Source organism: Bufo gargarizans, chromosome 11, assembly GCF_014858855.1.
Source record: "Bufo gargarizans isolate SCDJY-AF-19 chromosome 11, ASM1485885v1, whole genome shotgun sequence".
Lineage (NCBI taxonomy): Eukaryota > Metazoa > Chordata > Amphibia > Anura > Bufonidae > Bufo > Bufo gargarizans.
The window spans coordinates 91,248,133-91,267,725 of NC_058090.1; the positions used below are offsets into that span (position 1 = coordinate 91,248,133).

General features: G+C 44.0%; 1 protein-coding gene across 5 annotated transcripts in view; it reads left to right on the plus strand.

Annotated features, from left to right (window-relative positions):
• The window catches only part of LOC122922143 (CD48 antigen-like), a 36,680-nt gene extending 23,135 nt beyond the window's left edge, over window positions 1-13,545 (plus strand). The window contains exons 4-6 of one of the 5 annotated variants that reach the window (XM_044272634.1): window positions 2,318-2,437; window positions 5,449-5,522; window positions 10,925-13,545. In XM_044272634.1, the coding sequence (XP_044128569.1) occupies window positions 2,318-2,437; window positions 5,449-5,522; window positions 10,925-11,032 (302 nt within the window). In that variant the 3' untranslated portion in view covers window positions 11,033-13,545. Of the gene's footprint in view, window positions 1-2,317; window positions 2,438-3,246; window positions 4,257-5,448; window positions 5,523-10,924 lie in introns of those variants that run through there. The other 4 variants (XM_044272635.1, XM_044272636.1, XM_044272638.1 and 1 more) reach the window with 4 other exon arrangements.
• The last annotated feature ends 6,048 nt before the right edge of the window (window positions 13,546-19,593 follow it).

Below are 19,593 nucleotides of genomic sequence, written 5' to 3' on the forward strand. Positions count from 1 at the left end.
AAGGGCCACTCTCACCCATGCTGGCATTCGGGTCCTCCTTAGCGGATCCAGCCTTGCGGCTCTTCCTACTACCCTCAGACTCAGGGGAGACAGAAGCCACATTACTGCGACTCCTGCCAGATCTTCTTACCCCTGAGTCCTCCATGCAGGCCAAACGCTGGCTTCTCCTGTCCCCTGAAGGCCTGCCGCTGGGAACAGGAGCCTGGGGCTTGCTTCCCTCGCTCATGCCTGAGAACCCACTCTCCCCCTGGGGAGGAGAGAGCCGGCCTCAGGTGGATAGATTTTCCTCCAAACGCTCAGGAGCAGCAGCAGCAGCAGCAGCTACACACAGCCACAGGCGACCACACCCACAGGTAATCGCAGCTCAGGAACAGCTGGTCCAGAGCTGCACTCACTATTCTGCTGGTGCAGTCACTGTGTACATACATTACTTATCCTGTACTGATCCTGAGTTACATCCTGTATTATACTCCAGAGCTGCACTCACTATTCTGCTGGTGCAGTCACTGTGTACATACATTACTTATCCTGTACTGATCCCCAGTTACATCCTGTATTATACTCCAGAGCTGCACTCACTATTCTGCTGGTGCAGTCACTGTGTACATACATTACTTATCCTGTACTGATCCTGAGATACATCCCGTATTATACTCCAGAGCTGCACTCACTATTCTGCTGGTGCAGTCACTGTGCACATACATTACTTATCCTGTACTGATCCTGAGTTACATCCTGTATTATACTCCAGAGCTGCACTCACTATTCTGCTGGTGCAGTCACTGTGTACATACATTACTGATCCTGAGTTACATCCTGTATCATACTCCAGAGCTGCACTCACTATTCTGCTGGTGCAGTCACTGTGTACATATATTACTTATCCTGTACTGATCCTGAGTTACATCCTGTATTATACTCCAGAGCTGCACTCACTATTCTGCTGGTGCAGTCACTGTGTACATACATTACTTATCCTGTACTGATCCCCAGTTACATCCTGTATTATACTCCAGAGCTGCACTCACTATTCTGCTGGTGCAGTCACTGTGTACATACATTACTTATCCTGTACTGATCCCCAGTTACATCCTGTATTATACTCCAGAGCTGCACTCACTATTCTGCTGGTGCAGTCACTGTGTACATACATTACTTATCCTGTACTGATCCTGAGATACATCCCGTATTATACTCCAGAGCTGCACTCACTATTCTGCTGGTGCAGTCACTGTGTACATACATTACTTATCCTGTACTGATCCTGAGATACATCCCGTATTATACTCCAGAGCTGCACTCACTATTCTGCTGGTGCAGTCACTGTGCACATACATTACTTATCCTGTACTGATCCTGAGTTACATCCTGTATTATACTCCAGAGCTGCACTCACTATTCTGCTGGTGCAGTCACTGTGTACATACATTACTGATCCTGAGTTACATCCTGTATCATACTCCAGAGCTGCACTCACTATTCTGCTGGTGCAGTCACTGTGTACATACATTACTTATCCTGTACTGATCCTGAGATACATCCCGTATTATACTCCAGAGCTGCACTCACTATTCTGCTGGTGCAGTCACTGTGTACATATATTACTTATCCTGTACTGATCCTGAGTTACATCCTGTATTATACTCCAGAGCTGCACTCACTATTCTGCTGGTGCAGTCACTGTGTACATACATTACTTATCCTGTACTGATCCCCAGTTACATCCTGTATTATACTCCAGAGCTGCACTCACTATTCTGCTGGTGCAGTCACTGTGTACATACATTACTTATCCTGTACTGATCCCCAGTTACATCCTGTATTATACTCCAGAGCTGCACTCACTATTCTGCTGGTGCAGTCACTGTGTACATACATTACTTATCCTGTACTGATCCTGAGATACATCCCGTATTATACTCCAGAGCTGCACTCACTATTCTGCTGGTGCAGTCACTGTGCACATACATTACTTATCCTGTACTGATCCTGAGTTACATCCTGTATTATACTCCAGAGCTGCACTCACTATTCTGCTGGTGCAGTCACTGTGTACATACATTACTGATCCTGAGTTACATCCTGTATCATACTCCAGAGCTGCACTCACTATTCTGCTGGTGCAGTCACTGTGCACATACATTACTTATCCTGTACTGATTTGGGGGTACAAAGTACATAAATCCAGTGCTGCACTCACAATTCTGCTATTTTCTAAGGGAACTCTTAACAGTATTGTTTTTGACTCTTTTACTACATTGCATTAGCGTCTATTAGAATATACTCTTCTATTCAGAATGCAAATCTCTGTTTCCAGATAAAACCTTGGCCCCCAGGAGTCATTTTACTCTCATAATCATAGTAGTTGTAATCGTGACGGCAATGGTGCCGATTATTTCAGTGATGTGTATAAAGATGAAGTGTGGAAATAAGAAAGGTAAGTACAACCACATTTACTAAGCCCATCCCAACAGTGTACAATCCCTACAGTAAAAGTATTTAGTCAGTAAAGGGGTTTTTATGCAGCTGAATCCCATTCACGTGAATGGGACTACACTGTAATACCAGGCACAGCCACTATAAAATGGGCGGCGCTGGGCTGTACCCAATGAAGAGGCCACAGCGGTCAAACAGGTGATCTGCAGGGATACCAGGAGTATTACCCCTTCCAATGTGATACTGATAAGCTATCCTGAAGATGACCACCAATAGTTGGTGTCCTGGACAACCCCAAAACCTGCACCTGGGAGATGTTTATCATTATATGTTCATACCATACCTCGCTATGTGATTTCTAATATCAAGGTGGCGGGCAGGGACATAGGTATAGAAGGTGCTGAGTTAGCTCTTGCTTCAGCTTTTGCGCCTTCAGACAATCCCTACTAGTTACAATGAAATTATCTTGGTGTCCCCCTAAAGGGACCTCTACATCTACTGTGGTGAAAACTGGCAGTAAGTGTTCAATTTCCCTGCAGCGCCACCACAGGAGACATGAAGAGTTACACAATGTCCATTCAAGTCAGTGGGTTGTCTGTGTAATGCAGGACAGGTCCTCCAGAGAGAGGTGTCCTTTGTAACCTTTCTGACTGAGGGTCCTAAAAAGGAAACCCTTCTTTTAACTCAGAAGGGTGTATGAAACTAGACAATTCCATTTTAAGGGAAATTTTTCATCTCAAATTTCTGCCCTGAAAGAATATTTTTGTAGACAGATTCTGTATGTAATCACCCGTAATGTTTTTTTCCTAGGATCTGAACCAGAGAGATCTGTATGGTGGCGCATACGTTTGTAGCTCCTGCTTCTACTACTTGGTGTCCTTATACTTGGTCTTTTCTGATCTCTGGCCTAAAGCTGGTAGCACATTCGGGATCTTGGACGGCCGTTTTCTGGATTACTAAGAGTTAATGGTAGTCTAGTGGTCCAGGATAGTGAAGGGGTTTATGCTAGTATATATGCTGGTCTTGATGTCCCAGATAATAGATGAAAATAGGAATGCCCCTTTAATGTCAGGCTCTGACGATCTAGGTTAATGTAAGGGCTTTCATCAGAATCCTTGATGTTCATGGAAGGGGTTGGGGTAATGAAGTGGATGATGCCAGCATCCCTGATGGTCTAGGCTATTGAAAGGGCTAATCAGGTTGAGAGATTCTCAAAAATACTATCTGGTCAATAAGTAAAAGATCCGGAGGATCACACTCCCACACTTGGTTCTCCCAACAGGAGTATAGGCAATGGGATCAGATTTGCTTCCTTGGCAGCGCTACTGACAAATTCCATGTCAGAGTTAAATTTCTGTCATGAGTTGTCATGGAAAGCTGGTATACTAAACTTGCCAACCACAATTATGACTGAGAAATTTCGGGTGGGGATGGAGGCATAGCAGAAGCGAGATCAGATCCAAGCAGAAGTCAACAGAGGTAACCGATGTAGAAATCGTGTAGACAGGACATGCCAAGGTAAATGCCATATGGGACCTCAGGAATCAGGTGGAAATCCAAGGGTAACACAGGTAGTCAGAGGAAAAACGGAGGACAGAAACGAGAGCTCATAGTCGAGGTAAAGCCAATCACAATAGAATATCTGCTAAGGGGAATACTATCATCAGTTGATGCCCAGAGGCCAGAACTAGGGATAAATCATCCTCCACCTTCTGGCAACCCAATGAGAAGAGCCGAGAAGGCATTTCTAGGTCGGAGGGTAGGGCAGGGCAGATTTCCTCACTGCTGTAAGCACGGTGCTGATGCTTGCAGAGGGGTGACCCACCAAAAAACAAAAAAAATCCAACACTTCAGCTTTTTGTCAGATATCTACCATTGGCCGTCCTAAATCTCCAGTGTATGGCCTGCTTTAAGCTTGTGATTTCACTTCTGCAGGACATCTAACCAGTGCTCTAGCTGCATGTCGTTAATTATAGTGGTTCTCCTGCCTGATGGAATTTGCTCATCATCTGATGCGTCTTACCAATTCTCGTAAATTAAGGGCCGTTGCTGATTATTATTTTTTTTCACTCTCCTGGGACTCTAGTAACAATACAATTCTGCAAGGTCCTTCTACTTAATTGAGGCTCGATTGCCAGTCTTTGGGCAGCTAGTACCTAATAATCTTCGATTTTCTCACTGGTGGTTGGGTTGACTATATCTTCCCAGTGAGCTTGTGCTTCTACATAGGAGCCAAAGAGAACAACCAGAGCTGCAAAATAAAACATAGGTGACAGACGGAGGAGGTGCCTGAGCATTTGATAGTCTAGAAGGTGGATTAAAAAAAAACTGTGCCTCAGACTCCAGTATGATGTTGCTGTGCGCAAGTGAAGCTAAGCTGAAAAGCAGGTGAGCGTTGCCCAGTAGATAAGACCATGGATCAACATCGGCTGAGAGGGAGGGTTTAAAGGTGAATGCCAACCTGGCCATTATACCTGAGTAAGTGGATTGTCCAAGAGGGGTGTTAAAGTATTTTGCACTGTTTCTTCCATATGGTGTATGCTTTGTACCATGTTGTTTAGTTTCTGCATTTCTCTTCCCGATTCTAGTTTGTTTGTTTGTTTATTTTTCTTGTCCTTGGTTCAGTCCATGCTGACTTAGACATACCCAACAATACAGGGTATCTAGCCACAGGCCAGTGACCTAGGTAGTCAACCCTGCCATTACTGTGATAATGTATCCAATTACATCTTGGAGAGAACCCTGACTTACTAAATGGGTACATTGAATACAATGTTTGCCATATGCAAATCGGGCACAAAGACCACCTCGCCCCCGAGGTCCTACTGAACCTAAAATGGATAACCACAGGGTACTACAGTGATCTATGTTCAGTTCAGAAGAACTGCTGAGGGTCCCTATGGTGTGCTTCATAAAGACCTCCAAAACTAGTCTAAAGCTCTTTTCCTTAAAGTTTTTAATGATGCTCCTACCATAACCCTAAAAGTATTTTTTTTGTTTTTTTTCTTAAAGCAGAACCCACAGAAAGTAGAAATACAGAAATGCACTACATCGAGGTGACAACACGTCAACGGGAAGACAATCAGGTGAGAGATCACATTCTGAAACGGCAAGCCAGTCCAGGTGACGTGCTGCTAAGATGGGTTCAGGGCTCATAATACTGTATCGGAAGATAACCCATGCAGGTGTTTCAGCCTCTGGATGTAAATGAAGAATGTTTCAATTTACCAAAGGCAAGCAGAGATTTTGACAATGGCAAGGATTTGGAGCAGTAACATGTGACTAGCTTTGAAAAAATAAAAAAGAACAGCTGTCATGTGAAGGCTGTTCCCTTCTCTGTGGGGGAACCTTAAAAGTGTTCACTTTCCCTACAGTGTCACCTGTGGAGGAATTGGGTATTACAGGTCTCAGTAAAAACAATAGACTGTTCAGTTAATACAAGGATATTCTGTGTCCTCCAGAGAGGCACTTTTTGTAGTCCCTCTGTGTTAGGCCTCTTGCACACTAACTTTTTTGCGTTCCGTATACAGACCCATTCATTTCAATGGATCCGCAAAAAAAAATTGAAGGTACTCCGTATGCCTTCCGTTTCCGGATTTCCGTTTTTTCCGTTCTGTTTAAAGATAGAACAGTATTATCCTTGTCCTTTATGCGGACAATAATAGGACATGTTCTATCAGGGTACAGCTGTTCCGTTCCGCAAAAAACTGAATGCCCACAGACGTCATCTGTATTTTTTTGCAGGTCCGTTTTTTGCGGACCGCAAAATACTGAAAAAGCTATACGGTCGTGTGCAAGAGGCCTTACAGTGTAACAGCTCCTCAGCTGTGTGACGCTAGGACTAGGCATTTTAGGTTTTTTCAACTGACAGCAATTTACTCCCAGACTCTGTTTACCAGACGACAATAATAAAATTACCTCAGGGACCTTGAGGAAGGCTCCTTTGGACTTGATGTTGGGCCCCACTTCTGCAGTTATGAGCACACTCCTAGCGGAAGAAGGTGTTTCTTCTCCGGCATCTCCAGCCATTAGGTCATGAGCATTGAAGCACTCTGTAAACAGCTGGTGGTCTCTGCACCACTGGTAGTCCGGTGGCTTAGTGGTGACTATATTTTTTCCTGGGTGGATAAGAGTTAATGGTAGTCTAGTGGTCTAGGATAGTGAAGGGGTCTTGCTAGTATGCTGGTCTAGTACATTGAAGGTACTTGGCAACATCCACATAGAAATTATACAAAGTGCTGCTTGCCACCTCCCCATTGACATGTACTTTCCTGGCCAATACATTCTCGTGATGTCCCACAGATTAAATGTTGGGATGGGAGATGGGATTTAACCTTTAATGCCAGTCTATCTGAAAACCTAAGTTATTGTAATGGTTTTTATTAGTATCCATGATGTTCTGGTTCATGGAAGGGGTTAGGGTGATGCCAGCATCCATGGTGGTCTAGGGTAGTCAAAGGGCTAATCTATACTTTCTGTTCATGGTGTTCAGTTGGTTACACCTCACCCATTACCTCCAGTAATGTCTGTGCAGCTTCCTCCCCAGTACTGCTTGTCATGTAATCAGGCGGAGCCATTCTCAAAAGTTCTGGAGGATCTGACCCCATCACCCTCCCTTGGTTCTTTGTTCTCCTAACATAAGTCAAGGCAATGGTGCATCAATAGCCCCCTTCCCACCCCAGTTGCACTACTGACAAATTCTATGTCTGCGTTAAATTTCTTTTAGGAGTTGTCGAGGAATCATTGTGTATTATACTCACCCTCCACATCACTGTCCACGATATCTGCCACCTAGGATGTATATAATGATGTGGGTGGTGATTGAATACAGGGTCTTCATGAGAAGAAGACATGCCATGCCATCTAATATCCCAGTAGTGCAGCCTCGGGTTTTGGGCTGTAATTTGAACTGTCTATGTGATGGACTTCAATCAACTTTGTGTCATGAGATCTTCGTCTTTGTTCCTTTCCCTATTCATTCAGCTTCGACCAGGACAAAAAAGCCCTTTTCAAAGCTCTGGTTGATGTCATCTTTGGAAATGTATATAGATCTTAAACACCCCCAACCCCCTAGCTACGAGAACTGTAGACAAGTGTCAATGAGCTCCACCCCCCATATTCTAATACAGAGCGTTTCTTATTAGACAGACTTCCTCATATCAGGATATGGATATAATTGGCGGATAATGAGCATCATACCAGCTTAATGGCTGCATTGTTTTAAATCATGGGTTGTTTGGCTCTTGTTTCCAGATGTATGGAGGGGGTTTACACACTGGAATTTTGGACATGAACATACTTGAAAAATCACCTTGAAAGACAGTGTAGTTGCTCCTGGTTAGTACATCTATGATAAGTAATCTGGCTGATCTTCAAACCTTCTAATGTTGATTTGAGGGGGGGGGGACCACGGTGTCAAAGAGAAGTTCAGACTGCCGGCTGAAAGTTACGACCACTATTGTTGCCATAGTATAGGCCTACCTCAGCCTGGAATTATCTACTCCTTGTCAAACCAACCTCACCCAGTGGGGCCTCTTTGAGATGACCACCCATAGTATATTTTAAAGCTACAAATCTGGTTTGTATAAAAGGGTGGTCTTCTCAAAGAGGTGTTTTTTTTTAGGAGAGGATTCAATGTATTTGTGCTTTAGGTCATCATTACTGTACTTGCCAACCCTCTCAAAACATCTAGTAGGCTGTTTTCTTGCCCATGGCGAAGGATGCTATGTTATCAGTCAACCACAGAGTCTAAACACACATTTAAGGGGTTCCACCACATCGGTTAAAATGGGGCGTCGCCTGCAAAATGCAGTACAACTTGTGAAAAAGGCCACAGTTATGACCAAGAAAATGGCCTTGGGTTTCACATGCACGAAGTTGACAAGTATGCTTATTTCTATAAACCATCCCTTGGTCCCAGAAGTGTAACCTGAAGCTCCTGGGTCATAATGCAAACCTGTAACAGGATCTCACCTACCAGATGCTATTTATAATACATAGTAACCTAATTCTAATGCCTATGGGACCATGAGGAACCAGGGCCTAGATGCAATGCACTCACTATATCACTATAACTACTTTCTTGCTTGGTGCTAACTTTTCTCATCATCTAGGGTTGGCCATGATACACCCAATTAATACTGTAAACACCATCTTAATTAAAGAACATCTGAGAACCATTGACAGAACATCAAGGCATTTCTTTGAAATGTTAGTCTCAATCCTGTAAATGAGCTAGAAGCTCAGATGTCCATTTTTGAACTTGAGAAGAGCAGATCAGTTATTTGCGTTCGTTTACAAGGGCAGAATAGGAAAATGCTTCGGAGTCTGTTTTTAACACAAAATGTAAAAAAAAGTAGGAGGTCACAGTACCCAGGTCAGCGTTGTGACAGCTCTATAGCTGGAACTGTATACCATACCAAAGCCTGCTGTAGACCGGATCAGAACTGTAAATCATCACCCAGACCTCTAAATTCAAGTCAACAACACTTGCAGGCCATGTTATTTCCTAGAATAGAAATAGTCCTGCTAGTTGTTTAAGAACATAAGGGATGGAACAATAGAAAATCTCCTGCCAGAACCTTGAGCTATTCTTAGTTGGCAGTACAGTCTGATCTGAATAACATCCTAACAAGAGTGCCAAACAGAAAGAGTAGACCAAGTATGCAGATACTATAGGATCCCCTTAAAGAAGCTCCATACTTCGTCTCTATGGACTATATAAAGTGGCGAAGAGCTCCCACGAGCTACAGTCATAGCAATAGCACCTAACAAGTTAAACTAACCGTACACACTAGATGAAACTAGGCCAGACATCGAGATCGGCCAACAATCTAATGTGTATGAGTGTCTCTAGGTAATCCTGCAGCAGCAGACATTGAGGGGGAAGAAAGAAGGATCAGGCATGATGGGTTTCTAAGAATAGCATGGATCAGCTCTCCAGTGAGTCTTGAGGCGATTTAAGGGTTATATGACAGTTTCATGCTGATGACCTATCCTCAGGATAGAGTATAAGTATGTGATCGGTGGGTGTCCAACGCCATGGTCTCCTCGAAGCTTACCAAGCACTGTGCCGTCCATTAGATAGTGTCTGTGCTTGGTATTGCGTCTCGGCCCCCTTCACTTGAAGTGGATTTTACTGCACCTGGGCCATATGATCGATTTGACCATGACGTCACTGGTCTAGGAAGAGGCCAGGAGCCCTACAGTCTCTTCAAACAGCTGATCAGTGAGGGTGCCGGAAGTCGGACAGCCACCCATCATATTGTGATGAGGTATCCTGAGGATAGGTTATCAGTAATGCACAACTGCTTTAATTTGAGTGCAAAGAAAACATTAAGTTTCGGGTATGAGAAAACCCTTCATCAGGTGTGTGGCTACATATGATGTCAATATGAATATGATGGAAGACTTTGTGATCTCCTGAGGCCATGGAGGAAATGGTGGAGCCCGTTGCACTCCAGCATGCTTCATTCCCAAGGAAGTTCACTCTGTTTTAGAAGCCAAGTCTATACTTATTTGATAGATTTAGTTAAATAACTTTAGTTGTGACATGTAGATGGTCAGAGGGTCATACAATTCTTCTCTCCCCAAAACATATGGGATAAAGGTAAGGAAAGTACTAAAGGATCTAGACTGACCTTTCTGTGGATGGTGGGTTGTGATGGCAACATTAGTTGGCTTCATTTTTTCAAATTTTTTTGCTATTGGGTCCCCTTTACCAGTTTAACATGCCCAATTCTTCATTATCCCAACATCTTCAATCAGGAGACAGTTGAGATACTCTACTACGGAGTTCTCTGACATTCTTTGTTTTACAAAGTTTTACCATTTTCAAAATCTGTTTGCTGTCAGTTACAATGATGACACCTAGAGACTAAAATAATTTACTGATCATGTCCAGCTAATATAGGTGCAGGGCACATCACAGTGTATCGTGGCTCTAGGTTAAGTCGCCCACAGTGCTCTCATGACCACCTAAAGCTGACCAAACATCTAAGATACATGTAGGCAGAGATCTCTGATTTTGGTGGGACCAGTGACCATCTAAAGCAGGCATCCTCAAACTGCGGCCCTCCAGCTGTTGTAAAACTACAACTACCACAATGCCCTGCTGTAGGCTGTTCGGGCATGCTGGGAGTTGTATTTTTGCAACAGCTAGAGGGCCGCAGTTTGAGGATGCCCGATCTAAGACCTATGTGGACCTTCCAATTCTACGGAGACGGCAGATAAGGAACAGGCAGTAGGATTTCAACACTTCTGATCTATTTGTTCTCTGAGTGCTAAGCCACCGGCAGCAGCTGGCATGTGTATTGGGGAATCGGGGGAGAGAGCTGTCGGCCATTAATGTGTATGGTCACCTGTTGTCCTCTAAGCATGAAATGTGGATCTGATCAAAACTGCCCATTACATATAATCGTTTTTTTATATGCCCCTCTCTGATCATACAATTATACAATTTTCTATTAAACTTGTCACTATTTTCTAGAGAGTCCAGATGGAAAATGATCACTACATTGGAATGCCTTCCCCAAAAAGGACCAAAGCTGAGACATTGTACACCACTCTACAACATCCACCACCAAGCTATACGTGATGGTTAAAATATGCAGGAGCGCGGAAAGTGACGACGTAGCATCGTCCACTATGGAGAAGTTCAGCTAATGTGAACAAATTGGTCACCTCTCCATGCCAAAGCTGCAATATCCAGGCTGGAGCTGCCTTGTGTAAGCCCCAGGGGCCGTATATTATTCCCACATGCTTACTGGAGCACCCCATGGATCGTGTATAACTTTTTTTTCATTTTAAGGATAGCAACACCCATGTGCAACCATCTTAACTATCTACCAGAAAGTGGAGAAGATCAGAAGACTAGGAAGTCAGTAGCGTCGCACAGTAGAATCGGTCATGAAACATGGTGGTGGCATCTTTTTTATGGTGCTGTCTGATCTCTGGAAGTTAAGATTGGGTGCCCCATCGAGGGATCCTCATGTGTTATCTACAGTGGACGGTGGCTGGAGGACCCAGCATGGCTATGCATTACATATAGAGATCCTTGATTTCAGTGGACACTGTGTAATACCTAATTTCCCCTGTGGTGGTGCTGTAGGAAAATTGAACACTTGCTGCCAAGTTCCACCACAGAATAAGGGGGTGATCACAGGGGATTTCAGCAGCAAGACTAAATGTGATTAGCTTATTTTTGAGGGCACTTCTAACAAAGGGAGAATACCCAAAGTGGACAACTCCTTTTAAGATCATGACCTGTAGCTTCATTTTATTTAGCTATATACCAAAGTGGATCCTTGAGGATCGTGTCTTTATTTCCTTTTTGTCTTAGTTATACATCCTTCATCATGGATCCTGCATTACCTCACAACACTTTGCTCATCAGTTGGCAAGAAATGTATTTTTTGCCAGTCACTTATCATGAATTCTGTCACCCGCTATTTTTTACAACACTCGGGGTGTTCACGGAAAGATGGTATGACTTCACACGCATTATAAAGTATGTGGACTTGGGGCTGGTGAAGAACTTTGGAGTTTATGGGCATAGATAATGGTCAATTTATGTGAGAGGATAGATGGCCACAAGACAGACAGCTAGACACTAGAACAGGGGTCAGCAACCTCCGGCACTCCCGGTGTTCAACGACAACTCCCAAAACGCTCCATTCACTTCTATGTGAGAACAGTTGAGCATGATCGCATGCTGGGAGTTGTAGTTTTGCAGCAGCTGGAGTCCCAAAGGTTGCTGATCCCTGTACTAGAAGATGGATGCCGGCATCCAGCTGCAATGACTGATCAGAGAATCCCGGTCATTTAACTCCCCAGATGCCGCTATCAGTAGGGACTGTGGCATCTATGGGGTTAGACTGAGGGAATGGGCTCCCTCTGCACTGATCAAAGCCCCAGCAGCAAAATCGTAGAGCTCCAATCCATCACTGTGCTGGCCTGGGGGCTTGTGAAGGCTTCCAGAGCTGACATACTAGGCTATCTTCCAGAATTGTGCTGAAGGAAGCCAGCAAAAATCCCATAGACTATAATAACATTCTTTCGCAGTCTATGGTACAAGTGATCAGATGATCGCAAGTTCAAGACCTTTTAGGGGACTAAAAATTACAGTGAAAGAAATAGAATAGCATCCGAAAATTTCCTTTAACATATAAAAATTATGTTTTTTCACAGTCAAAAAAGAAAATTCAATACTTTTTTCTTCACCTTTTGTCCCTCAGGAAAAAATTGTACAAAAGTGATAAAAAACTCATACGTACCCCAAAATGGTACCATTTAAAAACTATAGCTCATGCCACAAAAACAAGCCCTCACACAGTTCTGTAGATGGATATATATAAAAAAAGTTATGGGTGTCAGAATATGGCGCTGCAAATTTTTGTTTTTTCAAAGTGCTAAAATAAAAACTATATAAATTTTGGTATGTCTGTAGTTGTACCAACCCCCAGAATTAGCTTGTGGTACCTTTTTAAAACCTTGTCCTGCAAAAAATAAGCCCTTGTAAGGCGGTGTGGACAGAAAAGTGAAAAACAAAATGATGAGTCTTGTAAGGCATGGAGGGGGGAAAAAACGCAAAAAAAGGAAATTGTCCTAATCCCTAAGCTAAATACAGCAAACAGTGTGTGAAATGTGTATCAGGTTACCTGCCCCCTGGGACTGTATTCGGGCTTGTCTATTTCTCCAGTCCGTTGCACTTCCCCCCCCCCCCCATTGCTATGTGATCTTAACCCTATATTCACCTGTAGATGCACTTGCACATCATTGCCTGAGAGGTATTAGTGTGGTATGTACTGCTTATGTCATTTCTAATGTTCACCGTACAGTATTTTCTGCCACCAGCCAGGGGTAAATTATAAGGGTATTTCTATCTAGGGTATTTATTGAGTTGGGACCCTCGCCTATGAAAATGAGGTTCCAAATCGTCCTTCGCTATGAGGTCAGCGCCCGGGTGCATCTGCAACCTCCGTATCCCTTTATAGTTGCCCTTCTTTTTTTTTTTTTTTTGCCCAAAAATTCATTTAAACGAATTTAGTTATTGCTTTTGAAAATTTTAACTTTTTATATTTTTATTTAATAAAAAATTTATTTATTTTACTTTTGCAACTTTTTATGTCACCTTGTATTCAACTTTTTTTGTTGTTGTTCTTTTTAGTAAATGAAATACCTGTCTCCTCCAGCCTGCGCTTAAAAAGGTGTCTGGCACCTGGTGAGGACCTCCAAGAACATAGTGGAAATATTAACACTTCACACTTATTTCACATCCCATAAAACCACTAGAATCTATCACGCCAGTACCTACATAACTGCTGATTTTTTATTTATTTATTTTTTTCTACTATTTTTTTTCAGGTTGCGAAATAAGATTACGCAGCACTTGGGCGATGTGTTCTGTGGGTGTCCTAACACAGTGGTCAGTGTCCCACAGAGTGTATGTTCTTCAACAAACCATAGCCATAACCATACCATACAATCCTCCTTTTCCCAATACTGCAGTCTGCTGTGAATGGCAATGTGATGCTGTAAGTGCAGGGAGGATAGTAGCAGGATCACCAGCCCTAACTGGTTGTCCTGCTCCCCACCCCTTTTGTCAGTCCTCCAATCTGTTGGATGAGGAACTAGCCGACCTTCTCTGACTCACTCTGACATGGACAAGGCTGATTGGCCTACAGTTTTAGGGAGGGGTTATCTCAGATATAAAAAGCAGCACATCAGGGCTGACCACCCCATAGGTCAGATGCCTCCAGACTAAACGACATGTAGGAAGGTTTCTTGTAAAAGGACATCTCCTGATTAATCCATATTGGGACCGGGACAGGTTCCTGCATTCTGGGTGGTCTTCCTAAGGAGTAATTAGGAACAGCAGGACTGGATTGTGATGGTCATCACTGATGGTGGTGGTTGTCTGTTTTCCCCAGATAAAACCTCTTAGCAGAAGTACCAGTTTGGGGGTATACTTGTCACTGCCTGCCCTGTGAGGGATCTGAGAAGATCGGATAGACTTGCAGCACATGAGTCTATCTGACAGGTCTTTCTGTGTTTTCCTTTCTGTTTGATGTTGTGGGCAGCATTCCACCTCTCCACAGGTTCTGCTCGTTAGCTGTTTAAGAGGCTCTATTTATGTCCGCCTCTTACTGCTGACTTTGTGGTTGATATTTTCCTTCTGGAGTTCTATACTGGTTGTTTGTGGATCCTCTACTTCCCGCTCGTCTCAAGTTAAGTCCTCCTGTTTTCTCCTTCGTGCGTGTGTTGCTTCTAGGTCTCAGGGAGACGCTGGTCCCTTCGTGGTGGAAGGTATCGGCTGTCTCTTTCCCCGCTCCCTAAGTTAGGGTTTGCGACAGTGTCAGCAGGGCTTAGGTTCCAGCGTATGAGTTCGTTCACTATCAGGACTTGCTCATACTGTCAGCAGTCAGGGAGAGGCTCAGAGATTGTTAGGAGGTTACCATTCCCTCCTCCCTAGCTTTGGGGCCTAGTCTGTTTACCTGTTGCTGTTTGTATACTTGGTGTTCCTCTTATCCCCATCTACCATGACAATACTGGTGGTAGATGATCGCAACTAAAGGTAGTAGTTGTAACCCCAGATCTACAGCCACCAATAGAAGTATCCTTCACTGCTTTACAAATGACCTGCACTGAGGGAGATAAAAAACAAGAGATTTAAATAAAAAACAGACCCAGCACCATGGACTTGCATGGTGTTTGGTGCCATGCTGCTTGCAACGGTTTTCTGTCCGGCATGAGAATGCCACAAACTGGAACGAAATGCATTCTGGAGCGCTCCTTTCCAATTCTTCAGATTTGTCCCCGTTGACAGTGAATGGGGATGAAACTGAAGCGTTGTGCTGCGGTTTTTACAACTTGTGCCAGATCTCAAAAACGGACAGCATAATACAGCTGTAAAAATAGCCCAACCATGGGGTTCCATAGCAAAGCCAGGAATTGGGCCCCCACTCTAGGTAGCTTTATCATCTTTAACAGTAAGATGAAAAGCTTACGATTATTTTGGACTCTGCTCTTCACTTAAGTAATGCACATTGTCATGTCACAGTACAATAATAATGAACATAGTGATATCACTACTCCTGTGACGCTGACGGTGATGTCACAGCACGGGGACAATACACACAGTGATGTCACAGCACGGGGACAATGCACACAGTGATGTCACAGCACGGGGACAATGCACACAGTGATGTCACAGCACGGGGACAATGCACACAGTGATGTCACAGCACGGGGACAATGCACACAGTGATGTCACAGCACAGGGATAATAAACACAGTGATGTCACAGTACAGGATAATACACACAGTAATGTCACAGTACGGGGATAATAACACAGTGATGTCACAGCACGGGGACAATACACACAGTGATGTCACAGCACGGGGACAATACACACAGTGATGTCACAGCACGGGGACAATACACACAGTGATGTCACAGCACGGGGATCATACACACAGTGATGTCACAGCACGGGGATCATACACACAGTGATGTCACAGCACGGGGATCATACACACAGTGATGTCACAGTACAGGGATAATACACACAGTGATGTCACAGCACAGGGATAATACACACAGTGATGTCACAGCATGGGGATAATACACACAGTGATGTCACAGCACAGATAAATGCAGTGATGCCACAAGAACACATCTGTATCGCCTTTGTTAATTAGGGCACTTTTAGATTTTGGGCCCCACTGCAGCTGCTATGTCTGCCGCTTTTGTACGTATTTATCTTGCAGAGACTTGCAGAGCTTCTCGCTCCAGCATTAGTGCCAGACCCTGCTCTGTGTATGGAATTTCATGCACTGCCAGATACGGAAAGATAAGCAGTCCAGGCCTCCTCTTGTCCATTGACGTCTGTTCCTGGAAACCGAGGCCGAGATGCGTCACTGCTCCTCAATAATGCATCCATTAAGAGCTCTGCTAGGTGCTCTGAGATGTCCAGCAGTGATCAATGTGCATCCATTATACAAGACTGAAGCCTCAAGCAAAGGAAATTACCCTCAGCACAATCGATGGCTGAAGTTTCCTGGGAATCTACCAAACCATTTTACCCTAATGATCAGAAATGATTCCATCCCTCAATTAAAGGAGCACTCCAGACAGGGCTAATACAAAGTATTATGCCTAGTGCAGGGCCTGAGGGAACAGAGCATTAACCATAACACAGCATAGAGATCCAGCCTGAAGTGTTTCTTTAAAGGGACCTGTCAACTGATTTGGGGTCACCAGTATGCCATTATGCAACTGGGATTTAGGGTCCCAAACATGGCCAAATCAAGCCTATCCATCCTCCACTGAAGAATAGTAAATGAAAATTGAATGTACTAGGGGAAGAGTCCAGGACTCTTCTCCATTGGCTTCAGGTGCTACACTGAAGGTGAGGACGTTATACCTCCTTTCACCGCGCACGCAAGGTATATTGCACAATAAAGTGAGATGTATCATCCTAGACTTCACCAGTGCAGTGCAAATGCTCCCAATGCTGCTGTCGAGGAGTCCTGGACTCTTCTCCGGGTAGGTTCGGTTTCCATTTACTATTTTTCTAGGTGGTTTGCTAAGGACAGGTTTGAGACCCTAAGGCCCTGTGCACATGACCGTATTTTGTGGTCTGCCGGATACTGTCATGTGCATGAGGCCTAATCCCTAACTCCTTAAAGGGATGCTGATGGTTTGGTGGCCCCAAACTAGGAAAAAAGTTCCCTTTAAGCAAAATACCATTAAATCCACTCTGAGCCATAATTTGCCATGGCCGGAGACAGTCCACAGAATAAAGGCTTCCATTATCAGAAGCCTATGGTAAAGACTTTCTACCAAGGCCAAGAACTTCCAGTGTCAGCACAACCTCACTCGTTACTGATAAAGCAATTCTCTTGACTGGCACAGGATTGAAGACCACTACCCCACATACCTGACCCCAAGAAATAACCACTTTGATTTTGAAAAAGTAATATTTTATTACAAGAGTCCTCTCACGTTGCAATCTGTGGAAGAACCTGGCAATAAGTGTGCACTTTCCTAACAGTGCCTCTGCAGGGGAAATGAGGTATTACACAATTCTCTAATAAATCAATAGGCATGATGGTGTAATAATTTCCTGGTAGGGGAGGTGGGGTATAGCTGAGGTCTTACACAAGACCAAACTTTTGAGGGGTTGGTGGGTCACACATACTTATAGTAACTGCATATATTAAAGGGTTGTATGAGATTGAGCTGCATTGTACCAGAAACAGTGCCAACCTTGTCCATGGACTGCGTCCGGTTCTGCAGGTAACAAGGCACAAAGGTATGGACAAGAGCACCACCATTTCTGGTAGAACACGGCCAAGTTATTCTAATCTCGTATAACCTATTGAATTCAACATGAGGATTCCTTCTGGCAGTGCAGTGCCAAGTCTCTCAATATAACACCATGCAGCCCCCGTCTTACTATTAACCGAGAAGGTCCATGTGGTGTCCAAATTTGTCGGAAATCAGATTTAGCTAACTATCTCCAGCCAGGTTTATCAGCTCATAGGCATCAATGAGCTCAGCTTGTCATGCCGCCGTGCCACGTGGGTATATCCTCTCCATAAAACATTCTGCCCACCGCACAGTACTGTTATGACTGCTTTCTTGTAACCACAAAGTGGGGGTAGCAATTTCCTGCTTTTCTTCTCTACATGGCATGACCGGTCTGGACTCCCCCTCCCCCTCTTCCTGTAGCAGATTTAATGCTTCGGCACTATGACAACTAAAATCTGTGTGATATCCTGAAATAATGAGCCCCAGATGGTACGTAGCTGATGTGCACTCAATTATCTCATTAGCCTCCAGGAGATGGTTTTTAGTAAGTGGATCTGTTTATCTCCTTGGATAGCCAGGTTCCATCTAGTGACTTTTCTGGAGATGGCCATGTTGGAGAATCTCACTTCCTTCCTATATTGTCTGTGTTCACAGTATAGAAGTGTGCACTTTATGGCAGCTGCAAATAATGGGAGTCAACTGCCAGAGAAGTTTTAAGGGTTATTACAGTCTCCAAAAAGTGATGGAGTACAGACCCTCCCCTTGAGACCACGTAATGATGGGTGAGTTGTATACATTTCCATAGCTGGGTATATAGTGCTGCTATCTTGCCTCGCATAGGCTTCTATAGCTGTCATGAATTTGTCCCTCCTCAGTTGGATCTGTCCCAGTCTACACAGCAAAGCTTACAAGTTAGCTGCAGAAAACCGGAAAAGTCAGCTTATTCCGTGCCCTCTAGTGGCTGGTGTGAAAACTGGAATATCTGAACCTTTTTTGTGTTTATCAGAGACTGCAAGCAGATGCAATCTGTTATGACTGTGGGGGTCTACCACATGTCTGGTGCTATGTCCACTTGCCAATGTAAATGGGCTTTCCAGGATTTCTGTTTGCATTTGCCCCCGTGGGACCTGTAAACAGTGCTATACTTACTATTACTTACGCACCATGACCCCATCCATGCAGGAAATGCCCATGCAGGGACTGGAAGTCTAGTGAAGACCGCTTGGGAGACATTGAGCCTGAATGGAGTGGCATGGAGCAAGTAGGTAGAGCAATACTAGGGGAAGTATTCAAAAAAAATCTGAAAACCCCATTTAAACTGTACTTAAGGCAGCTCCTGCCACATGATTGAGACCTGACCATTGCGTCTGATGTCATTGTCCACAGACCTTTAAAAAGGTCTGTTCCATAGGTTCCTTCCCTGGTTATCAGTCCCTTTGATGTGTTTCCTAGATTCTCTTTGTCCTGACTCCTAACCCTTTTACTGATTTCATTTACTAACTGCCTGTTATCGACCTAGAACTGTTAGACCACATCCCTAACCAAGCTTGCTATTTGCTACCTGCAGTGTGACCTTCTAATGGGGACTACCCTTGTGAACTAGATGTCCAACTGCTTGCATTGGTTAAGGGTGAAGAATGGGAGGATCTTAGACCCTGCACTTCAGGTTAGTCAGCACTAATGAAATAATGGACTCTAGGAACTAAGTCTTTGTTTGGTATGCGGCTTCTTCACCACTGGTGTGCCACTCTAGCTCCACAAGGTATCTACCACTCACTCAAAAGTCTGATTTGGCGACTGTTGGGTGAAAACTTAATAAAAGCCGTTATAATGTTCTATGT